At 35.7% G+C, this 21,452-nt stretch overlaps 1 protein-coding gene across 12 annotated transcripts in view; it reads right to left on the reverse strand.

The window, feature by feature from the left end:
• The window catches only part of Wdr62 (WD repeat domain 62), a 66,025-nt gene that overhangs the window by 14,423 nt on the left and 30,150 nt on the right, over positions 1-21,452 (reverse strand). For 4 of the 12 annotated variants that reach the window (XM_089258636.1, XM_089258638.1, XM_089258635.1 and 1 more), the window contains one exon: positions 20,897-21,055. In XM_089258636.1, the coding sequence (XP_089114762.1) occupies positions 20,897-20,974 (78 nt within the window). In that variant the 5' untranslated portion in view covers positions 20,975-21,055. Of the gene's footprint in view, positions 1-2,654; positions 3,446-17,037; positions 17,541-19,744; positions 20,780-20,896; positions 21,056-21,452 lie in introns of those variants that run through there. The other 8 variants (XM_089258643.1, XM_089258642.1, XM_089258633.1 and 5 more) reach the window with 7 other exon arrangements.

Genomic DNA, 21,452 nt, shown 5'->3' on the forward strand with positions numbered 1-21,452 from the left:
CATGTGAAATCAAAATGAGTGGGCCAAAGTCAAAGGAAAAGCGTGTTCACTATCTCCATTTCTATCCAGTACGCCGTATATCTAAGTCGGACATTGACATCCGCGTTACATTACAGAAATCATAAATAATAAAATTAACATCAAATTGATTTATTCTAGTAGAAAAACGAGTTTTTGTTATCATAGAAATTTCACTGTCATTATTCACTGATAAGAAAAACTATCGCAATAGGAAATAGCCTGAACTGTCAAAGCACCTTTCTCAAAGGGTTATTAACTCTAGTTATAAAATATATAACATATATAATCTTTATAGTATAGTTAGTATAATTTTATTATAATTCCTTTGCATATTCATAATGAAAATGTTTTATGGCTGAGAGCAAAAGCATCAAAAATTATTATACACTAATCCATTCACAAGGCCGAAATATGATCTAACAGAACTGTTTTAAGAAACTCATTAAGGTCAAGCCTAAAAGCTGCCCCACGCCGCCTTCAACATCAAATTAAAGATCGAATTTAGTGTCGATTCGTTACAGTTGTCGCATCATAAAGATAAAGAGTTGTTAATTTACATTTATTAGCTTTGCTGACTAGCTCATTGAGTAAGATAACAACATTTGCATAGGGGGTTAAGTAAGAGTGTTATGCGGTCTTTTTCTTATACTCTTTATACTCATTGATATATTACTCTCTTCAAATACAACTTCAAGCTGCCTCATATTCGCAGCTCTTACTTGTCCCACCTCTCGTCGGCAAACAACAAAAAAACAAATGTATTTACTTAATTTTTGTTTTCGGCAAGCGGAAGATGTCTATTGTCTTCATGTTACCCATTTTTCAAATGCAAGGCTGCTGCCCCTCGGGTCCCGAACATGGCAATGACAAATCGAAGCCGCTTAAGCGCTTCAGAGTTGTCTTTGCCCGATTCGCTTGGCAAGTTGAATGCACTAAAATTCCTTCAATTGAGACGGCGGCTGAGGCTAAACGCAGATTTGGCGCTTGTTGAAATGTGCCAAAAATTCTGATGGCTTGGCTTAGACGGAATGCGACGCCATGTGGGCCGGTGACACATTTCTGAGTGGCTGCCCACACCGCCGCAGCCCCAACATCACATCACATCAGATCACATCAAAAGCTGCGTTTTCGATTCCGTGACAACGATCTCAAATATTTGCATGACAGGTGTCAGCAATTTCGACCAATTAATAGCTGTCTGTCTGTCTGTGTGTGTGTACGTTTGTGTGTGTACATGTGTGTGTGTAGCTAGTCAAGAGTTCTTGAAATGTTTGCTTAGCAAGATAACGTAAAATAATTCATGTTTTAATTAAAGCTGACAACGCTCAAAAAAAGAATATTATTCAGATGGAATTATTTTGTAAATTAAATCGAAATTGGCTAGAATTCAGCATTATTAAATTTTTTCCATAATTAAATTCCCTTTTGGAAACAACTTTAATAAGCCACACTTAATTCATTCATTTTTATCATCTACAAAATCATCTAAATTTATACAAAATAAAAGAAACATGAAATTGGCAAGTTTTTGGATAACTGAAATAAAAGAAGTATGGACAATTGATAAAAGGAAAAAAAGAATATTGTAAAATTTATAAACAATATTCAACATATATACATACACATATATATATAATTGAAATTCTGTAAAGCAATTAGCGCCAATAAGCTGAGACAGAAACTAATAATTTGTTAGGCAATTAGCAAAAAGGTAGCAAAACTTTGAGCTGTATTGGGAATACATAAGGAATTCTAAATATTTATGTCTATATGTTCATATGTATATGGGTTACATATATTACCTAACTGAGTGCAATCACCTATGAAATTCGATACGAAGAAATTCCTGAACTAATTTCTTCACAGAGCAGTGAGAGAAAGAGAATGTGTAGCTAGAAGACTCGTCTTCACATACATACATATGTATATGCAAATCGCTGAGTACGAGGTATGTCGTAGTGTGTCACTAATCGACTCGCGCAAACTTACCCAACTATAACTCTTTTTTTTTTTTGCCTTTGCTTTTCCTCACAACGTTCTCGGTGGACACGTTTTTCACATTTCTAATTTGCGCTCGTTGGCCGGCGATGTTGTTGCTGCTCGGACTAGCATGCACAAACGAACGCATAAATCATCAACAAACAGCGCATAGCTCTTTACATATATATAGACATACATATATGTATCTATATCTGTGTATATAGCAAATGGACGTGAGCGAAATGCCTTATGCCACTTTTTGGCAGCCTTTCGCTGTCTCTCCGTAAAGAGCTCCAAATGATAGTCAGAGTCTCCTTGACATTGTCTCCACATTCCGTTTCGGCTTAGAAGTTGCCGAGATGCAGCATTTAGTAAATTAGCTATCAGCAATGAGTAACAACTAATTGCCCATAATTGCTAGCGGCAGCAGCAGCACACAAAAATATTTGCAATTTTTCACTAGTTTATTTGAATGGCTTTTGGCTGGCCCACACACACACACACACACACATACATACATGGACTGGTTCGATAGACAAACGGAACCAAACCACAAAAACTCATTACGAACTTTATTGTTTTTTTGTTGTTGTTGCTGTTAACCACATGGAATAAAGTTTTAGAAATTTAGATATAGCTATTGCCAAATTTACCTCATAGGCAGCTATCTCCTCCTTGCCATAGGCGGCAACTGGCGACGAGTTTCGTGGTGCGAACATTGTGTCTGATAATGCATAACACTGACTAAAACTTGGGCGTATATTTGAGTTGTACTTAATTAAAATTTATATTGATAAATAAACAATACACGCACAGAGCGAGAGCGAGAGATACGCCCACAATTTCTCAGTTATATACATAAATATATTTATAATATATATCTACTTAATAAATTCGTTGATTTGTTTTTGTAATTTCTGTTTTTTTTTTTTGTTTTTTTATATTTAATAAATAATACTTTTTCGGTTATTTTGCACTGTTTTCAACTGTGACTCAATGACTAGTCTTTGTTTTTGTTTTTGTTGCCGCTTTTTCAAGGTCGTTGTGATTCGCTCGTATTTTGAAGGAGACCTTTAGCTATTCGGTAATTCGATTCACTTGGCCATTTTATATTGAAGACATTTTCTTCACACTCTAAAATATAATATTATTATTATTTTCTTTTTTTTTTTTATCTAAAATTCGTATTTTCGTTTCTTGTTTCTTGATTTGTTTTCGCTGCAAAAAGTTTTCTTTTGCTTTATTAAATAAATTCTTAATGCTTGCTCGATGACCCGTTCTATTCCAATCCTATTGTTGTTTTGTAATTATCGTTGTTGTTGTTGTTGTTGTCGGCCGTTGTCGTTGCGAATCTATTAGATACGTTTCGTTATTAGCGCGACTCAAATGAAACTGCTGAGATTTCTAACCGCGTACAACCCGACTTCGTCATCGAGATCGAGATATGGCCAGCGACACACTGAGAGAGCGCGAGAGACTCAAAGCTGTCATGCCACCTTCTCGGCCTATACGGCGATTGGATATTTGAGAGACGGCATTTGAAAGCTCTTTGCGTACGTGTTTCTCATGAATACTTATATGAGCTGACTTTCAGTCACAGCCTTTAGAGCTACGAGTTCCGCTCTTTAATTTGCATGTTTTGAAAACGAGTTTTTTTTTTTTTTTTAATTTTTTCGGCGGGGCGTGGACTGCACTCAAAGCACGATAAACAAATCGAGGCGCGATCGCTTGACCGAGGGCGATTTTGTGATTTGCTCAAGCTATAGCTATATTGCCACACGTTTGGCATTCTAATATTACCTCTAAGGTATATCAATTCGATTGACAATTGCAAATGGCAAATTGCAGATTCAGATTGCGACAGAGACGAGTCATGCCCGCCAGAGGCAAAAATCAATTAAAAGCATTGATAATCGTATTAGAACTATAAAACTTTTATAGAGTTTCCAGTCAATAGCGCAGCTGCTGAGCATTCTATCAAGTATGCCAGAAGTCTTATATATATATATATATATCATATATATGACTGGGATTCTGTTTCGCTGCTCGACAGGCGCTGCCCACTAAATACAATAAATTATTAGCAAATCAAAGTATATCGAATTGTAGGCGTACGTGTTCTGAGCCAAAGTTGTAAACAAACGCAGAATTGGGCAAAAGCCAACAACAAGAGCACTGAGGAAGTCAACCAGAGCAGCAGCAGCAGCAGAACAGCAGCAGCATCGGCAGCAAGCCAAACAAGTGGAACAGACCCGACACCATAACGAACAATAAATAGCATCCGATAGATAGCTAGCTAGTTAGATATATGCGAGCATACATACATATACATATACAAGCAGATAGTCAACGGTGGCAACTGCGTAGTAAAAAAAAAAAAAGAATCCAAGTGTGGGTTAGATTTCGCAAAACTACATAAAGAGAATAATACCTGAATGACTCTGCAGTCTAGTGAAGATATTCATGTGGCCGGGAATCGAACAAGGTCGTATCAAAAAAAACACCGTCAGCTAAAGTAGTTCGTACGGAATTTCATTATACGACAATGCATATTCAACTTGATTGAATTCATGTTTGATACTTAAGAGCCTCGATTGACAAATCAAATCGGAACTAAAAAATGGGCGAGCAAATTAGAAATTGTCTGAGAATAAAGCCTATCTACAGACTTTACATGACTTGGGCAATCTATCCTAGCAATTAGTCAATTTTATGAATCTTAAATTACAATTCAAGATAATAATTATTATTGATTGAGAGTTTAATAAATATAAAACTAAAAGTGACTGTGATTAATTGTAGTCTCTAGTAATGTAATCAATCTTAATTACTAATAGAAATCTCAAAGATTTGCCATAAGACAACGAATGCAAGATTTAGAGAGAATTTTCCTTGGAGTCAAGAGCCTGAGATAACTAATAGAGAAAGGAACTAAGGATCTTCAGGCATCTTCACTGAATAAATATTGTTATAGCAGATTTTGCTTCAAGGGCTCGATAACCTTGCTGTGAAAGGCCTCTAGTTTTGAGTACATCAGATCACTTTGTGTCGGCAAAGCATAGCCTTAAAAAATATTGTTTATATTGTAATAATTTTATAGCTGTGTTGGGCTTTGATTAATTGATTTTACAATTTCATAATTTTATTGCTTTAGCCCAGTTTATTGCACACCAATCAGAGTTTTAATGAAAAATCAAAAAATTTTATAATTCATGAATAAGACAGTTTTTCTCAATCAAAGTTTGTTGCCTAATTTTAATAAATGTTTCTCTTTTCATAGATCTATATGCACTTTTTAAGAAAATCAATTTGCATGAAGAGCAACAAAAAACACACACAATGCAACGTTGAATGGACAAACAAAATGCATTGTTAACATGCCCGTCGTCTAATGAAGAGAGATAGACAGAGAGAGAGGCAAGCCGAGATAGAGATAGAGAGATAGGGTTACAGCAACTATGGAGACAGCCACGCACTTGACTACGTTGGCAAGAGCAGATTGAGCCAGCGGCTGAGACCCGAGCGACGAGACTCAATAGTGCAAACAATTTTTTGTAGTGCTTAAGAGTGTGTGTGTGATTGTGTGTGTGAGTGTGTGTAAGTGTGTGTGTCTTTTTGTTGTTTATGGGGGAAAGTTACAAACGGGCAGCGGCTCTGACAGATGCTAGGCAGATAGATAGATAGATAGACAGATAGCTTGAACTGCATGCGGCGCATATTCAAATGAATGCAGCCTCGTTGTCATTGTTGTTGTTGTTGTTGTTGTTGCTGTTGCTGTTGTCGTTGTTGGGCTGGTTTTGTTTTGCCTTTTGCCTTTCCTTTGATTTACACCGTGAAAAGTTGTGGGCCAGTTCCGTATGTAGTAAAGCCATTTACGTGGCTTAGCGAATTACGACTTGCAGATTGTTTTGTCTGTAGCTCGGGCAATTAAGTTGCATTGGTTTCGTTTGTGAACAATGTTGAAATGTCTAATGACGCTTTTGTCATTAATATTATTATTAGCATATAATATAATTGAATTATTGTCAAAGGTTTATGGCTTGTCAATATGACTGCTATGTGGGTATTTCTAATAAATAATGATTTATTGCAAAGGCCATGTATATAGACTGGATGAGAGAGAGAGAGAGGGAGAGAGAGAGAGAGAGAGAGAGAGAGAGAGAGAGAGAGAGAGAGAGAGAGGGAGAGAGAGAGATCTTCTTATATACCCTGTAATTATTCAAATATGTATGCGTGGGAGATTCTTAATGAGATGGTAGATGATGCAAGAGATGATTCGGCATTGACTTTTGACAGATAATATATATATAAACATATCAGAAGATACATAAAAAATCTGATTATATACCCCTTCAATGATTTAAAGAAAATTTCACTCAATGAATAAGAATGTAAGAGACGAAAAAGCTGATTTGTCATCGCATTTAATTTGCTAGATTTATATATAGTCATATCAAAGGATTTACTAAAAGTCGTTCTCAAGTGATTTTCCATTTACTTCAATTTGCTAGGGTTTTCCTATACACATCACTTTTAGATACTTTAACAATTCAATAAAATAATTTACTATAGACTTCGACCAGATACGTATATTCTCATAGAACTGCAACCGTAATTTTGTATGTGATCTCAGCTCTGCTTCAATTATTTCTAATGTTTCCGCTTCTATATAAGTATTTCTTGTCAAATATATGTGATTAAACTAAACTTCCTCTAAATCAACTGCCATTTAGTAGTTATTTGAGATTTAATCATTATATCGCTGATTGAACAAGCAATTTTACAAATATTCAGTTAGATTGCAGGGGATTATAATTTTAAGAGCTCAGCTTGCAATTAAGATTTTCGACCACATGTTGGGTCGCTTGAAAACACTTAATTATATAGAGAAAGACCTATCAATGTAGTTTATAAACATTTTTATGTGCCACTAAATGCTGCAGAGGAGTTCGACAAATGTCCAGACGTTGTAAACACACACACACACACACACACGCATAGTTCGAGCGAGGGCCGCCCACGTTGAAAGTCAGTGGAAAACTCGAATAAGTTGAGCCAAAGTCGAGCTGCTGAAGCACAACACGCATAACAAAATGAATTTTGTGCCAAAAAAAATACATAAATATATATAACAGGTGTCTGAGCTGCCCACTATGCAAATCACAATCACTGCTGCAGTGCGTGACGAGGCATTAAAAAACAAACAAGCATCAAGAATCTATAAATGTAATAGAATTATATATACATATGTATATATTTAAAGTCTAATCTCTCTTCTTTTCTGTTCACAGAATTCTCTTTTCATTCAATCTTCTCTCTTCTCTACTCTTTGCTGCATAAATTATAAATTTAATACATTTATAATAGATCATTAATTATCGTTATGAAACTATCAGCATGTCGTTAAAAGAAAATTATTTCAAAACCCACCTAATCCGCATATGGCATCGCGAAGGCCTTTTAACATTTTTGTTTAATCTCTTAAGTATTCGATTTCAAAGGGTTTAGCCAAGACTTGTTAATATGTTATTTATAATGTGGCATATAGGAAGAGTTTCCTCATAAAATTGTCGAAGTAAATAAATAATATATTAACAGGTTTTCAATTCTATTCTAACTTGGCTTCATTCAATAACAAATTCTCCCAAGTCAAATCAAGATGACAACATATGAGAAGAGAGGATTTATCAAATTAGAGTTTCGGATTTTGCATCAGTTCTGAATTCGCCGTTGCGCAATTGCAAAATCTCACCAAATCAAAGAGTAAGCAGGAATCAAGATTTGCTTTTAAGCACAAATAACGAAAAAAAAAAGTGAGGCTGACATCATTTGCTGAGATCACGAGCTACTCCAAGAGCCGCCGGATATAAATACAATCGACTCGTCCCACCTCATTAGAAATGCATTTTCAAAATACCAAGCTTGATATAAACAAAAACAACGAAAACCTGAAATCTTTTCCAAGTTTGCGATTTTTGTCGTGCAACTAATTTATAAATCAATCACTGAATGAAAACAAACACAACGCGATGTACATAGGTTTATTAAAGCGAGTAATGCTAGAATGACGCGAACTGAAATATGCTTGACTAGCAGATGCTCTATGGGTACAACAAAACCCCTTTACGATCGAGAAGCTCTATATGTTCTGTAATGTTATTAATTTTTATATTGTGAGAAGAAATTCATAGTTTGATGGTTTTGGAAAAGTAGATATTGCCATTTCCGATTGTTCATGTGCTTGATGGATGTGTATTGATGTGTTCTTCACTGGGTTCAGGGCATCTCCCAGTCGAGAATTTTCAGATTGCTTGGTTGTTATCAATTTATATTGCAAGTAAACTTAAAATTTCCCGAAGCTCGCTTTTGATTGGCTGTTATTTACTCATGAAAAGTAACACTATCATTCCGCTCTTATTTTTATTATTTTCCAGTTAACATAGGGCATATATGTATAGATACTTTGAGTACATACAAAACAAGTTAAGTTATTAAATAATTAGGGTTTTTTTTACTACAAAAAAAAAAAAAACAAGTAAGAAAGCTCTAGTCGAGACTGCTCGACTACGAGATCCCCTGAACCCTTCGAGCAACTGATATTTCAATAATAATTCGCACATACACACGCACACACACACACACACGCATACAAACAAACACACGCACACACACAAACACACGCATATACAGGCGATTGCGCTTGGGTTGCGCGGCAGTGTTGGCGATATTATGAGAACTTATTTGTGGAATAATTTAATTTCTAGACGTACGATCGTAATGAAACTTTCAGAACGTAATCATGATGTATAAATGTATGTGTATACCGAAGCACAAGTCTCTAGTATTTGATATACGACTTCCACAAAGATGAGGGTGAGGGGGTGAATTTAGGGGTGGGGGGTAAATTTTAACAAAAACCGAAATTGTATAAAATACATCTTTATATATATTTTAAATTTGGAGACTCTAGCTTGAAAGATGTAGGAGATATAATTTTTTAAGTGATCTCGATAAGGTTTTTTATCGATAAAAAAGTGTCGGAATGAGTTATCGTTTTTTAGTGATAAACTCGATATACGCGTGATATATACGGACATTTTAAAAAAAAGTTGAAGTCTCTAGCTCTTATATCTTCTGAGATCGACGCGTTCATACATACGGACAGACGGACGGACGGACGGACGGACGGACGGACGGACGGACAGACAGACAGACGGACAGGGCCAAATCGACTCAGCTCGTCGTGCTGATCAAGAATATATATACTTTGTGGGGTCTGCCACGCCTCCTTCTGCCTGTTACATACATTTTAACAAAACCATTATACCCTGATTTCCCATTTTCAATGGGTTCAGGGTATAAAAAAAAAAAAAAAAAAAACCAATATATTTATCCCAGTGTAAGCTACAACAATAATTAGTATTAAATGATGGTCTTTGGCCTATTAATGACTTGGCAGACAATTCATATTCATATGCACCAAACTCTGTTAGGCGGCTAGGCACACAGTTCAAGTGCTTGAGTTTCGATATTGAGCATCTGCTCAACTTCGATTACATAAGAGCAATTTATTAATGAAACCTGTCAATATCTATACTTTGTCAAAATTGATTATTGCTTTCAAAATCAATTAACTTTTATTTTATTTTTTGGCCGTCAATGTTTTGTTTGTGTTTTTCATGCATTTGATGGTCGAGCGTCGACTAAGTTTCTGAACGGTAGCTGAGTACTACTACACACATGCATATAGACACACACACACACAGATGAAGGTAAAGACACGACATGAAACATTTAGGAGTGCCCCTACATCAATCAAGTGCTAATCATATGGGTTGGTTTCAAAACCAAATTTTGTTTTGCGAGCATACAAAACAATATTTCGGAATAACATGATAGAAAAACTGATTGATCGACTATGAGATACTCTGTAATGATGTTAAGAAATTTATGGTAAAAGTACAATTATACGATAATGATGATGATAGTGAGTTTATGTATAGTCTCTGATCAAGAATGATATGTGATCAATATATATGTATCCCTTTAATGGTAAAAGTTATATTGAAATCATTCGAGAATCAAGGAAGAGCAAGTTAGACAATGAACTCATCTGCCTAACATCTCACTCCACACTCTGTATGCCCATATATCAAAAGAACAGGGTATAAGCACACACAAACTATCGGAAAGGTGTCAAAAGCGAAGGCAATCTCTGTTTATGCTGCACAAATATGAATAAATATACGACATGTGCAGCAAATACATTGCCAAGAGTTATTACATTGAGCTTACGATGCGATTGTAAATTTACGAAAAATGACCATCGAACGGTTGACGGTCCTTTGTGACTTTAACAACTATGCATTAAATCATTAAAATTATGTATTTTGGTAAAAAGTAAACAAATGAGGCGAATAAACTCAGAGCTGAACACTTGAAGCAGGTGAAATGCTTCTTTAAGTATTCAAAAGTAAATAATATTTGTAGTACATTTATTTAGCATTGCGTTTGCTGAAGTAAGTTTATAAGTATGAATATATTAATATAAACTTATCATTTAAATATATATAAAACAAGATTAAATCGCCACTAAATGTAGCATATATAAACATATTTGTATTAAATAGAGGACAGCTTAGTAAATACAAAATAAGTAAAAAATAATATTAATAATATACGAAAATTAAATAATAATAACAAAATAAATAATCATGATATACAAAAATATATATGAAAAATTAATATACAAAATAAGTAAAAAAAATAATAATAATAATATATGAAAATTAAATAATAATAATAAATAATCAATAGGAAAATAAAATATTGAAGAAGAAAAATTAATATATGTATACAAAATAAGTAAAAAATAATAATAAAAAATACGAAATTTAAATATTGGTGAAATATAAAATGATAATAATAAGATACGAATATTAAATATTAATAATAAAATAACTAATCATTAAATTCCAAAATTAAATAATAATATAAATTAATAATGATTAATAATTAATTATTGCAGAGTATAAATTAATATATAACAAAGTAAAAAATAATAATAATAAAATAAATAATCATTAAATACAAAAACTAAATATTACAGAAGAAAACTTAATAAAAACAAAATAAGCAACAAATAATTATAGTAAAATAAATAATCATGAAATACGAAAATTATATATTGCATTTATAGGCATAGATTAATAATATGATTTTATATTATTAATAATAATATTTCATTGGGTCAAGGCCTTTATACCTTTGCTTTGTCCAATATTATTAGAATAGCCATTAGAATGTTTCTTAATCTAAATTGAGAACATGTTTATGTAGGGAATAAATTGATTTATATAAAAATACCCTCCCATATCATATGTAATGCCATTGTAGTCTTATTGCTTGCGATATAGGTTAAAGCTATTTTACGACACTTTACCACATTTACAGGCTATCTCTGCGCCTGTCAAATGCACTCCAAGTTGATTTGTTTTTGCCATTTGGCACAGCAGTTCATTGACACTTGGAGCTACGCCTGATTTTTGCTGTATGTCCACAGCTGTTTATAATTTGATGCATGTGTGTGAGCTGTCGCTCTGTCCGTGTTGTCGCACTGTCATTTGTTGGTCTAACTGTTTTGCATTGTTTTATGACCAGGTAGGTTGTGTCGTGCCTACCAGTACATGGGAAACAACGCCATGAAAAAACGAGCAACAACTATAACAACAACAACAAGCTTTGAACGTGGTGCAACAGTTTACATTTAATGGGGTCTGGGTTGCGTTAAGGTTTGCGGCGAGCTTAGCGGGGGTCACCCACAGACTGAATTTTACCGTTTGTTCATTTTTAATGTCTCACGCATTTGGCTGATCGACAAACGCTTACATACAGCTATACCTACATATATCTATATATCTCTCTCTATATATGTGTACATGTGTTAAGTTGCCTAACTACTTCACACAACATTACTCTAATTAGGTTTTTGGGCGATTACAAAAAGTGTGCCTTCGCAGAATTTTTCCAGAATTTGTATTCATAGAACATAGCGCCGAGCTTCTTAAGAAATGGCTATAGAAATTCATTTAGACTTTTTTTAAGTGCTTTATCATTAGATTTAATGGCATGTTAGCTGTGTACCTGCCTAGGCAGCTATATCAAAGAGAAGCACAATGGAATATGTTTAAATAGAACACAGGACAACAAAAGTGAGAAAAGTTACCTAGGCACTTTTATATATTTAAATTAACAATTTGTCATGTGTTTCTATATCTAACTAGGTGCAATATAATATTATAAATTTATTTATTTGCTTTATAGATCCAGAGATTGGTTTTAACATGACTAAAAATTCAGATTTCTAAATATGCATAAAACAGATCATTTTCAATAAAATAGAACACATAATTCCAGCTACTCAACTCATTCAAAACCCTAACTAGACTGTAATCCATGCGCCTTTCTGCTCTTCTACTAGAGATGAAATAAACTGATTAAATGAATATTTAAACTAGCTTCATGATGATCTACTCTAATTATGAATTTTTCAGCTTTTGAAGCCTCACTTCAAGGTGTCTGCAGCATTGTTTAACTAAGCTAAAACACAAATCTAGCTAATGGCACAACACCATTTCTTCTTCCTCCTCCTCCTCTCGGTCTTCTTGTCTCACTTGAAAACTACAATCCAGAAAATGAGTAGCTAAGGCCTTCAGCATGGGTGAGTGCGCGCGAAGCGCCAACATAGAGGTGGTAGTTGGAAAATGGAAATGGAAAAAAAATAAAAAGGGAAAACTTACTATGTTATTTGGCTGCCGGCAAAGCGGACAGCGTTTTCCACATCGATGCACAAAAATTAGCAACGAGATCAGCCCAATAAAACAACAAACAAACACTTGAGTAATATACAAGAAGAAAGAGTATTGGCCAAAATTTAAATTTCTTGAGCGGGCGGGGTATGCACGACTGCTAGATAAGTGCCATTGATATATGGCTATGGCATAATATACCCAATACTGGCATTGGCAGGGTATACCAATGCATTGACGGCCAACAACTTGAAAGTAGCTGCAAAAGTATTTATAAAACAGTTCAAGCTGTGCGAGAGACAACTTTCTCAACTGGCGCGAATGGGCGAATGCGATCGGCAAATGCATTTTGAACTGAAAAGCTGCTGCGGGTCGCTATTTAGCGTGGGTGACTAAGAGCGAGCTAGCACAAAGGAGAGAGCGAGACAGCATGTACACAAAAGCCAGTGCAGTTGCAAGACATTAAGCAAATGGCTTTGGCCAGACTGAAGCATTGCTACCATTGCCACGATTTGCCGCGACTTGCCTCGACACATTGTTTTATCTCACGTTTGTCGCAGATGCATGCATACATATAAATTATATATATATATACATATATTTATAGTCTTGTGCAGTAAGGGTTCCCTTTTCAAGCGAACGGCAGCTTTGCATAAATTATATGTGAATGAAAAGCGCCAGCGCCCAATGCTCGATACCAAGCGACGCTGCCAAAAAGCCAAAGTTGCCCTCGTTGCATGCCCAAAAGCCGCTAGACTTAACACACACACACAGACACACACACACGTACAACCAATACCAACAGTTGAGTCTCTGTTTCAAGTCAGTCTGCAGCCGAGTCTGGTTTTCCACGCCAAACACTTAAATAGGAAAAGGCCATCAAACTAAAGCCGCCATTTGATAAATACATTTTATGTAAGAGTATAAATAAAAATAAACTTTTATTATATTATTTGAAAAATAAAGAAAAGACAGCAGAACCGAGAAGCGAGTGCTAAGAAATGTTCTTTTGCTAGCGAACATTAATTGAGAATAAGTTTTTTATTTTTGTCTATTTTCAAAATACATTTGAGAAGTGAGGAGAAGAAAAATCAAACATAATTTAGCAAATATTGAATTTTAATATCTGAGTGAAATATTTGAAGAGCTTTTTATTTTATTCTAATTTTAGGGCAATATCTCTTTAATTATATTAATAAGAAAATAATTAATAAATAGTTTCTATTAATAATATTTTATATATTATATTTCATAATTTTTAGTACTCTAATTTTTTCATATTAATATATATTTTATTAAAATTACAAGATAAATACAAGGCCTATATTATAAATTACTTATAAATTATTTATATAGCTCTACAATACTTAAATTTCTTAATAACTGTGAGCTATGGCTGATGATGTTAGAAAGTGTGACAAGTTGGTGGGAGTAGCGGGTGAGAGGCAAGAGATGGCGGTCGAGTCACAACATTTCCTTTCTAAGACAAAGTAAGAAAATCTGCCTGCTTTTGGCCTACTCGCTACTGAAAAGTGAAACAACAGTTGTTGCTGTTGTTGTTGTTCGAGTAGAGAGTAGCTGGAACCAGTTTGCAATGTGCTAGCTGGACCCACTGAGCTAGTCAGATCGATCTACAGATTAACTGAGTTTAGAGCAAACACTCGATTTCTCACATTTATGGCAAATGATTGCCAAGAGTCGTGGCTACCCTCTCTGTTATTAAGCGCTTAAGCACGACACAAACTGCACCGCGATTAGGCCACAGCTAAGTGTTCATTAAATGGGTATTTTTCGAAGATAATTGTGTGATCAAAGGCCTTAAACAGGCTCTGAAGAGCATTTAATGTGTGTTGGGCAATCGACATTAAATACTGCAAAGGATTTCGCTGATTGCAAGCTAGAAAAAGAAATTCATTCTGAATATAAACTTATTTACTAATATTATAATGTCATCTAATAATATTACAATTTATTAAAGTCAATTATTAACTCATAGATTTGTTATTTATTTGCGTTGCCTAAGCAACGCATTGACATTGTCAGCAAAATTTCTCTCAGAGTCTTTTAAATGACTTGCGGAAAGTCACATAAATATTTCTGTCCGGTAATGAATATATTTATTTAATTCCGCAAAGCATAAAAAAGCCTATGTAATAGCACCTTACTTCCACTACTTTCCATTTTATTCTATTATAAAATTATTGTTATATAAGAAAATACAATAAACCCTGAAGATCTGTAAGTATAAACAAAAGCATTTTACGAAAAATTAAATAAAAGTTTCCAATTGAAATAGAGAAATTTATTGAATACTTCGAGAAAGATTTACAGAATTTTTAATGAAAGAAGTAAGAAGTAACCTCGACGAGAATCTGCTCTATATTATCTAAAGTAGGCATGACAAAAGTATAATACTCCTATTTCTAATGCCATTCTAGCTTATTCATAATGGATATATAGAGTCTTCGATTTCTTACAAGCAATCGTTTTGATCAGGTAAAAGTGCAGAGCGTTTACATATTTGCAACGAGAGTTGGTGGCTTGGTTTTGCTTGGAGCAGCGCTAGAAAGTCGCGCGACTAATGGCAAACATCATCATAAACGACAATCTAGAAACTAGAAACTAGAGAGACGAATGGACCGACCAATGGGACGGCTAGCACTTTCCCAGCGCTTGATGATGCTGCGACAACTGTTTGCGGCAAGAGCAGCACAAAAAGTAGAACAAAACAGAAAAGGAAATCTCAGGCAGTGCTTTTCCCCCTCCCTTCATCCTCCTCGCTCAGCTCTGCTTGCAAGTTGCAACTTGAGGCAGGCAGAGCTCAGAGCTGGCAACGGCAGCTGCATTGCAATTTACTTTCGATGCATTCGCAGCGTATGTCCAAGCTGCATTTAGATGAGCCGCCTCATATGGGCCAAAACAATTATTGTTGCTGTTGCTGCTGCTGCTGCTGCTGCTGCTGCTGTTGCGGGCGGTGGGCGTGACAGCTGAGCATGGCAATTATGTCCATCATTCGTGTAGAAAATATTAACAGCTTCAGATGTGTGAGCAGCCGGCGATGCAGGCACAGGGACAGGGGGGGATGGAGTAGGATGAAAAACTATCTGCATATTGTTAGAAATGCGCAGGAAAAACCAAATCGTTAACTTTTCTTCTTCTTCGTCTTCTTAATGCTTTCTGCTCCAAAAAGCGCAAAGCGACTGGAAAAGTTGCTCATAATGAAAATGAAAGGAAAAATACCACGAACACACACACACACACACACAAATGTGTGTATATGTGCCTATTCATATATGCTAACTAATCAAGTATCGCATGTGAAATTGCCATTTGATTCACCTTGAACTTTGAAAGGCCAGCGGATGCAGGTGAAGCAGGTGAAGCAGGTGAAACAAAGCACCTGCTCGAAAGCCATTTGCGGTTCCTCATTAATTATTGCACAACACAATTTCTAAAGCTCGCGAAAATTGTTCTAATTGCTAAAGTTTTAGATAAACTGCAGGAATTACGCCAAATTTGTTAGCTAGACTTATAATAAGTCCAACAGTACAATGTCAGAGGGCACGCCTAAAGGTCATAGAGAAGGAGTTTGAAATGTAATGAGAGAGTTTCAAATGTGAAAAGTTGAAAGATTAACAGAAACTTTTAAATTTAATAGATAATGTTTACAGAAACTTCATGTATTTTATTTAATAATATAGCGAAAGTACATAAACTTTTTTCAATATTACTAATTATTTAATTTTAAATTCAAGTTTTAAATATGTATTCTTTTTTTATGATTTCTATATACATTCATACTTATTCTATATACTAATTATTCTCTTTCTCACACTATAACCGTTAGCGAAAAATTTAAATAATTCAAAATTCAACACGCGTGAAATTATTTTGCAGCCCAAATAAAGGTTGCCAAAATGGACAGAGAAATGAGTTGAGGTCATTGAACCTAGCCAACTTTCGGCTTAGTAAAACAACTTTAAAATTGTCATGGAAAAACATAAGATTGTATTCACAAATATTAATAATTGCATTAATGGAAAAATTGCAATTTCAAAGCATTTTTTTCTCCTAAGAAATCATAAATATATATTATTCAAGACTTCTCTAATAGTTACCAAAAAAAAAAATATATATATATACCTCTATACGCTCGCACCCATACTAACATTTTCGATTGGGGGAGTGAACAAAACAAAATCGAAAAACAAAAACAAAATCAACTCACTTTTTCGCTGCGCTCATAGTTGGCGGGGAATTGCGGCGAAGAGCCGGGTATGCCAAAAAATGACGGAGAAGCCGAATGCGGCGTTAGCGGCGATGGTGACTGCGACTGCGACTGCAGCGTCAACTGCAGCTGCGACCGCGACATGCGCTGATGATGCAGCGACGACAGCGTTGGCGTCGACATCGACAGCGATGTTGGGGTCATGATTAAATGCCGCATGTGGAACAATTGTTCTTGTTGTTGTTGTTGTCGCCGCTTCAATTGTTGTTGTTATTGTTGTAACTGATTTCTTGATTTGCACAATTCTTTCACTCTTTTTCCACTTTTGTTATTGTTATTATCGTTATTGTTGTTGTTGTTGTTGTTGTTGTTGTATTTTGCACTTGACGCTTTACATTGCTCATCATTCATTTACCGTTTTGCCGTTTGCTCTCTTTGCCTTTCATTCGAATGTAAAATGTCAATTGTTTGTGCGGCCCGTAAAAACATTTTATGCGGCACCTCTATTAAATAATAATACATATAAATAAAAATATACACACGCACATGTGAGTGTGTGTGTGTCTAGCGGCGTGACAGCGCGCAGCGGACAGCGGCAGGGGGCGGCGATTGGCTTTAGACCCTAAACAGCTGCAGCTTTTCATGTTTTTGCGCGGCAAACCGCCAAATGGGTTACGTTCCAATTACCACAAATAAGCATAAATATTATAAAGTTGACAATGACTAAGGAACACCCTATAATAACTAGTTGGAATACACAGATGTTTACATACATACAATATATGCCACCTATATAACTACTTAATTTATTCTTGCATTACATATTTAATTTTACTTCAGCTTCGATCAGCTGTCCAAAAGTCGTGTAGCTTCCCTGACGGCTCAGCGCTTACTAAAGGGCATCAGCTAGTTGACACGCTCTCACACTTTCATTTGTCACACTCAACCAGTGGCCCTCTCTCCCTCTCGCTCTTGCTAGCTCCCTCGCTCTGGCACATCTAACGTTCAATATTAATTCTCTTATAATTCCTTTCTTTTCGCTACCTTTTATCACCTTTTAATGTGCTAGTTTCTGTTGCTGCTCTTGTTGTTCCTCTTGTTGTTGTTGCTTTGCTCTCTTAGTGCCTGCCAAATGCCGTTATCAGCGAACAGCGTCGCAGCAATTGCGCGACTTTTTTTTTGTTTTTCTTATTATTTTTCTATTTTTCGCTTCTTTTGCTGTTCGATTGCAGGCGAATTGAGAATTTGAATTAATTTTGCATTGACGTTTCGGGGGCGTCTTCGCCCTTGGGGGATTCTGTCTGGCCCGCCTCTTCGCTTCGATTTCTGTTCTTTTCGATTTTAATTTCTCTACAACTTTGAAGTTTTCTTTCAGTCTGCTGTTTTCATTATCGTCAAGTCCTATTTATAGGTGCGTTGAGCATATCATTTTATGATAAACACTGCGTATATAATTAATGATAAATTAAGTATACGCCACCGATACGAATATGAAAAGTTCTCTATATAAATGTTTAGATATACTATATGCACATATGACCTTCTTAAGAAATTCATATAATGCATATACTTAATTTATTTCCTTTCCCAAAATGTTAATTTTAAGGTGAATAGAACAAGCTGATTATAAGACGTGTTGCATTATATTAGCTATATATGAGTTAAGTTCTGAGCAGCTTGCTTAATACTCAACTTAAAAAGATTTAAGCGTTAGTCCAAGTAAATTCTTTATAAATTGATTAGCTGATAAAGATTTACACATATATTTGCTGCAATCACGATTTTTTCCTTTTTTTTCACTCTATCTATCTTATCAATATCGGCATATCACATCATATACCTCCTAAAAACACGATCTGATGACATAAATTAGGTAATTTAGCAATAACATTATTAAGTTCACCAGCTAGTTGAAGAGAATATATAATAGAAAAAGTCAACAGAAAAGCGAAAGCATTCCTTTATAGAGATCTTTAACAAATACTGAAGAGATGTATAACAGTATGATACTATATGCTTATGTGTGTGTATACTGTATACTACGATGGCAAACAAGTATGACATTATAATTGTACACTAGTGTAGCCATATAACAGTATTACAACAGTACAATATTAACAGTATGGTCAGAGATACACTTTTAGTTTCACAAAATTAATTAACTCTCTCAGTCTGTTAATTTGCCAGAGGAATTTGAATTTCAGATTGAGCTTATTTCAACAATTTCTGACCGTTTTTGCATTTCAGTTGAAACTTTGTCCCCCACAATGATCTAATCATTTTATTAATTGAAAGACAAGAGCAACAACAAAATCTGTTGCAAAATAATTGACTTAAAGCATTAGGGGTTGCCGCGACTCGAGGGGCGGAGGGAGGTTGGGCTGCTCGCACGTAATTTCAGTCATCATCTAAACGGGGCGAGAGACTTTTCGTATAATATAATTCGCTGTTAACGCCAGCGATGACTGCGACGGCAACTGCGCTGGCGACAGCGACGTCGACCGAATTACACGCGCCGAATATGTCCGAAGGCCGCACAAGTTTTTTTTCGATTCTTTTTCTTTATTTGTTGGCTACATAAGTAATTAAGGCGAACAATTCGCTGCCCAATTGGGAATTCTGCAGTGCCGTTATTTCATTTTCTTCATAATTTTACTGCACTTTTGTTGCAAAATGCAAAGTTGCAACAAGCAACGAAACAACGCACCAAGCACCAAGCACCAGGCAGCAGCAACAGCAACGGCAAAGTGGTGGGTGTGTGGGGAGTTAGACTCGCGGCGATTTGCGAGCAGCGCGGCGAGTCTACCGCGCACCAAGTGGAATACAAATTGTAACTGAAACAGCGCAGCGAGTGTCGGGCAGCGCCAAGCCAATGGCGCAGCGACAGTACTCGGAGCGCAGCGCGAAGAGCGCAAAGAGGCGCGAGTAAAAGGCATTAACTAACAGGCGTTGAAAAATCAAAACAACAACAGCAACAACTACATTTAGTTCGGCTACGAGAGAGCGACAAGATCGTGACACCGACTCTCAAACTTCAAATACACAGTTAAAGTTTTGCCGACGCTGTTGTTGGTGTTGGTGTTGCTGCTGCTGCTGCTGGAGCGGCGCTCAGCTGTTGTGTTCGGCTATGGTGAAGTTGGTCTGTTTGGTGAAAAGGTCAGACGACGAAGCTTTTTGCTTGCGGAGAGAAAGTCGCTCAGGCGCTCACTCGCTCAGTGCTTGGGATTTGGAGTATTATTTAATAATATTTCGCACATTTGTTACCGAGCGTGGGTGGGTGGCTCCGTCTGTTCGTCTGACTTCGTGCATTGAACTTGACATAAAACCAACTAATTGTTGTTATTGTCTGTTTCTTTCTTTATAATTTACTTTTTTATTTCACTGTTTTAATTGCGTGAAACTTGATGCGCGCTAATTGTGGGTTGCATTGTGTGTGCGTGGGGTGTGTGGTGGAGTTGAAGATTTAGCATGTTAATGAACTTATTCAACTGTGGGTGGTCGCGTGGGTGGTGAGTCTGTCAATATAAGGTTTTGAAACTGGGTCGTGCAAGCAATCAAATTTCAGAAATTCTTCAAATTCCCAATGCATTTTAAATGAATCAATCAAATCGAATTAGCGGGTGTCTTTACGACTGGATATAACTTTCATTTTTATCATTCCAATTATGCATTCGGGAACTCGTTCAGCGAGTCGCCGTGGAAACTGGATCGCCCATAAATAGATCGTGACTGAGTTCAATGAAACGACACGAACTGAACGCAAATCAAATCAAATCAAAAACTCATAGAAAAACCGAGTGACAAAATATGAAAACTAACTATATATTTTTAGCTGTGCAGATTGAGTTAGGAGACTTACCCTATCCATTAGCTGTTCGTCATTGCGTTTGCGTCGCGCAGGTGCACGTATAATGCGGCCAGCATCTGGAGCATCCATGGCGTTCTCTGATCCCTTTTTGATATATATCTAAGTGTGTGTATAATCTTATCTTCCAAATTATTTACGAGGCAATTAGAGCTAGAAGATAAATATAGAGACAATATTAGATAATTATTTAATATATTTTTAGTAAATACTTAAACAAATTTCTATTAAGTAGGCATTTACTTATACACTTCTCTTGCAGCTTATACTATTTGCATATTAGCCAATACACACACATTAGCTTAGCTGTGACACGCAACCCAACTGAAAATTTTATACGCTCTCAATTGTTGTGTATAAGACAGTAGCTCTGTCCAATATTAATTATTAGTTAACTTATGTTATAGTCATTATTTATATACTTTGCACTTTACCCACTTCAATTCTTGCTATTTGTAATTATGCTATCACAAACATTCACTTATATCATAGCCAGGACACGCACCACAAAACACCCAACTACAACTCTTATATGCGGTCAGTTATCGCT

Source organism: Drosophila navojoa, chromosome 3, assembly GCF_054131105.1.
Source record: "Drosophila navojoa isolate 15081-1374.11 chromosome 3, UAZ_NAV_1.0, whole genome shotgun sequence".
Taxonomy (NCBI): Eukaryota; Metazoa; Arthropoda; class Insecta; order Diptera; family Drosophilidae; genus Drosophila; species Drosophila navojoa.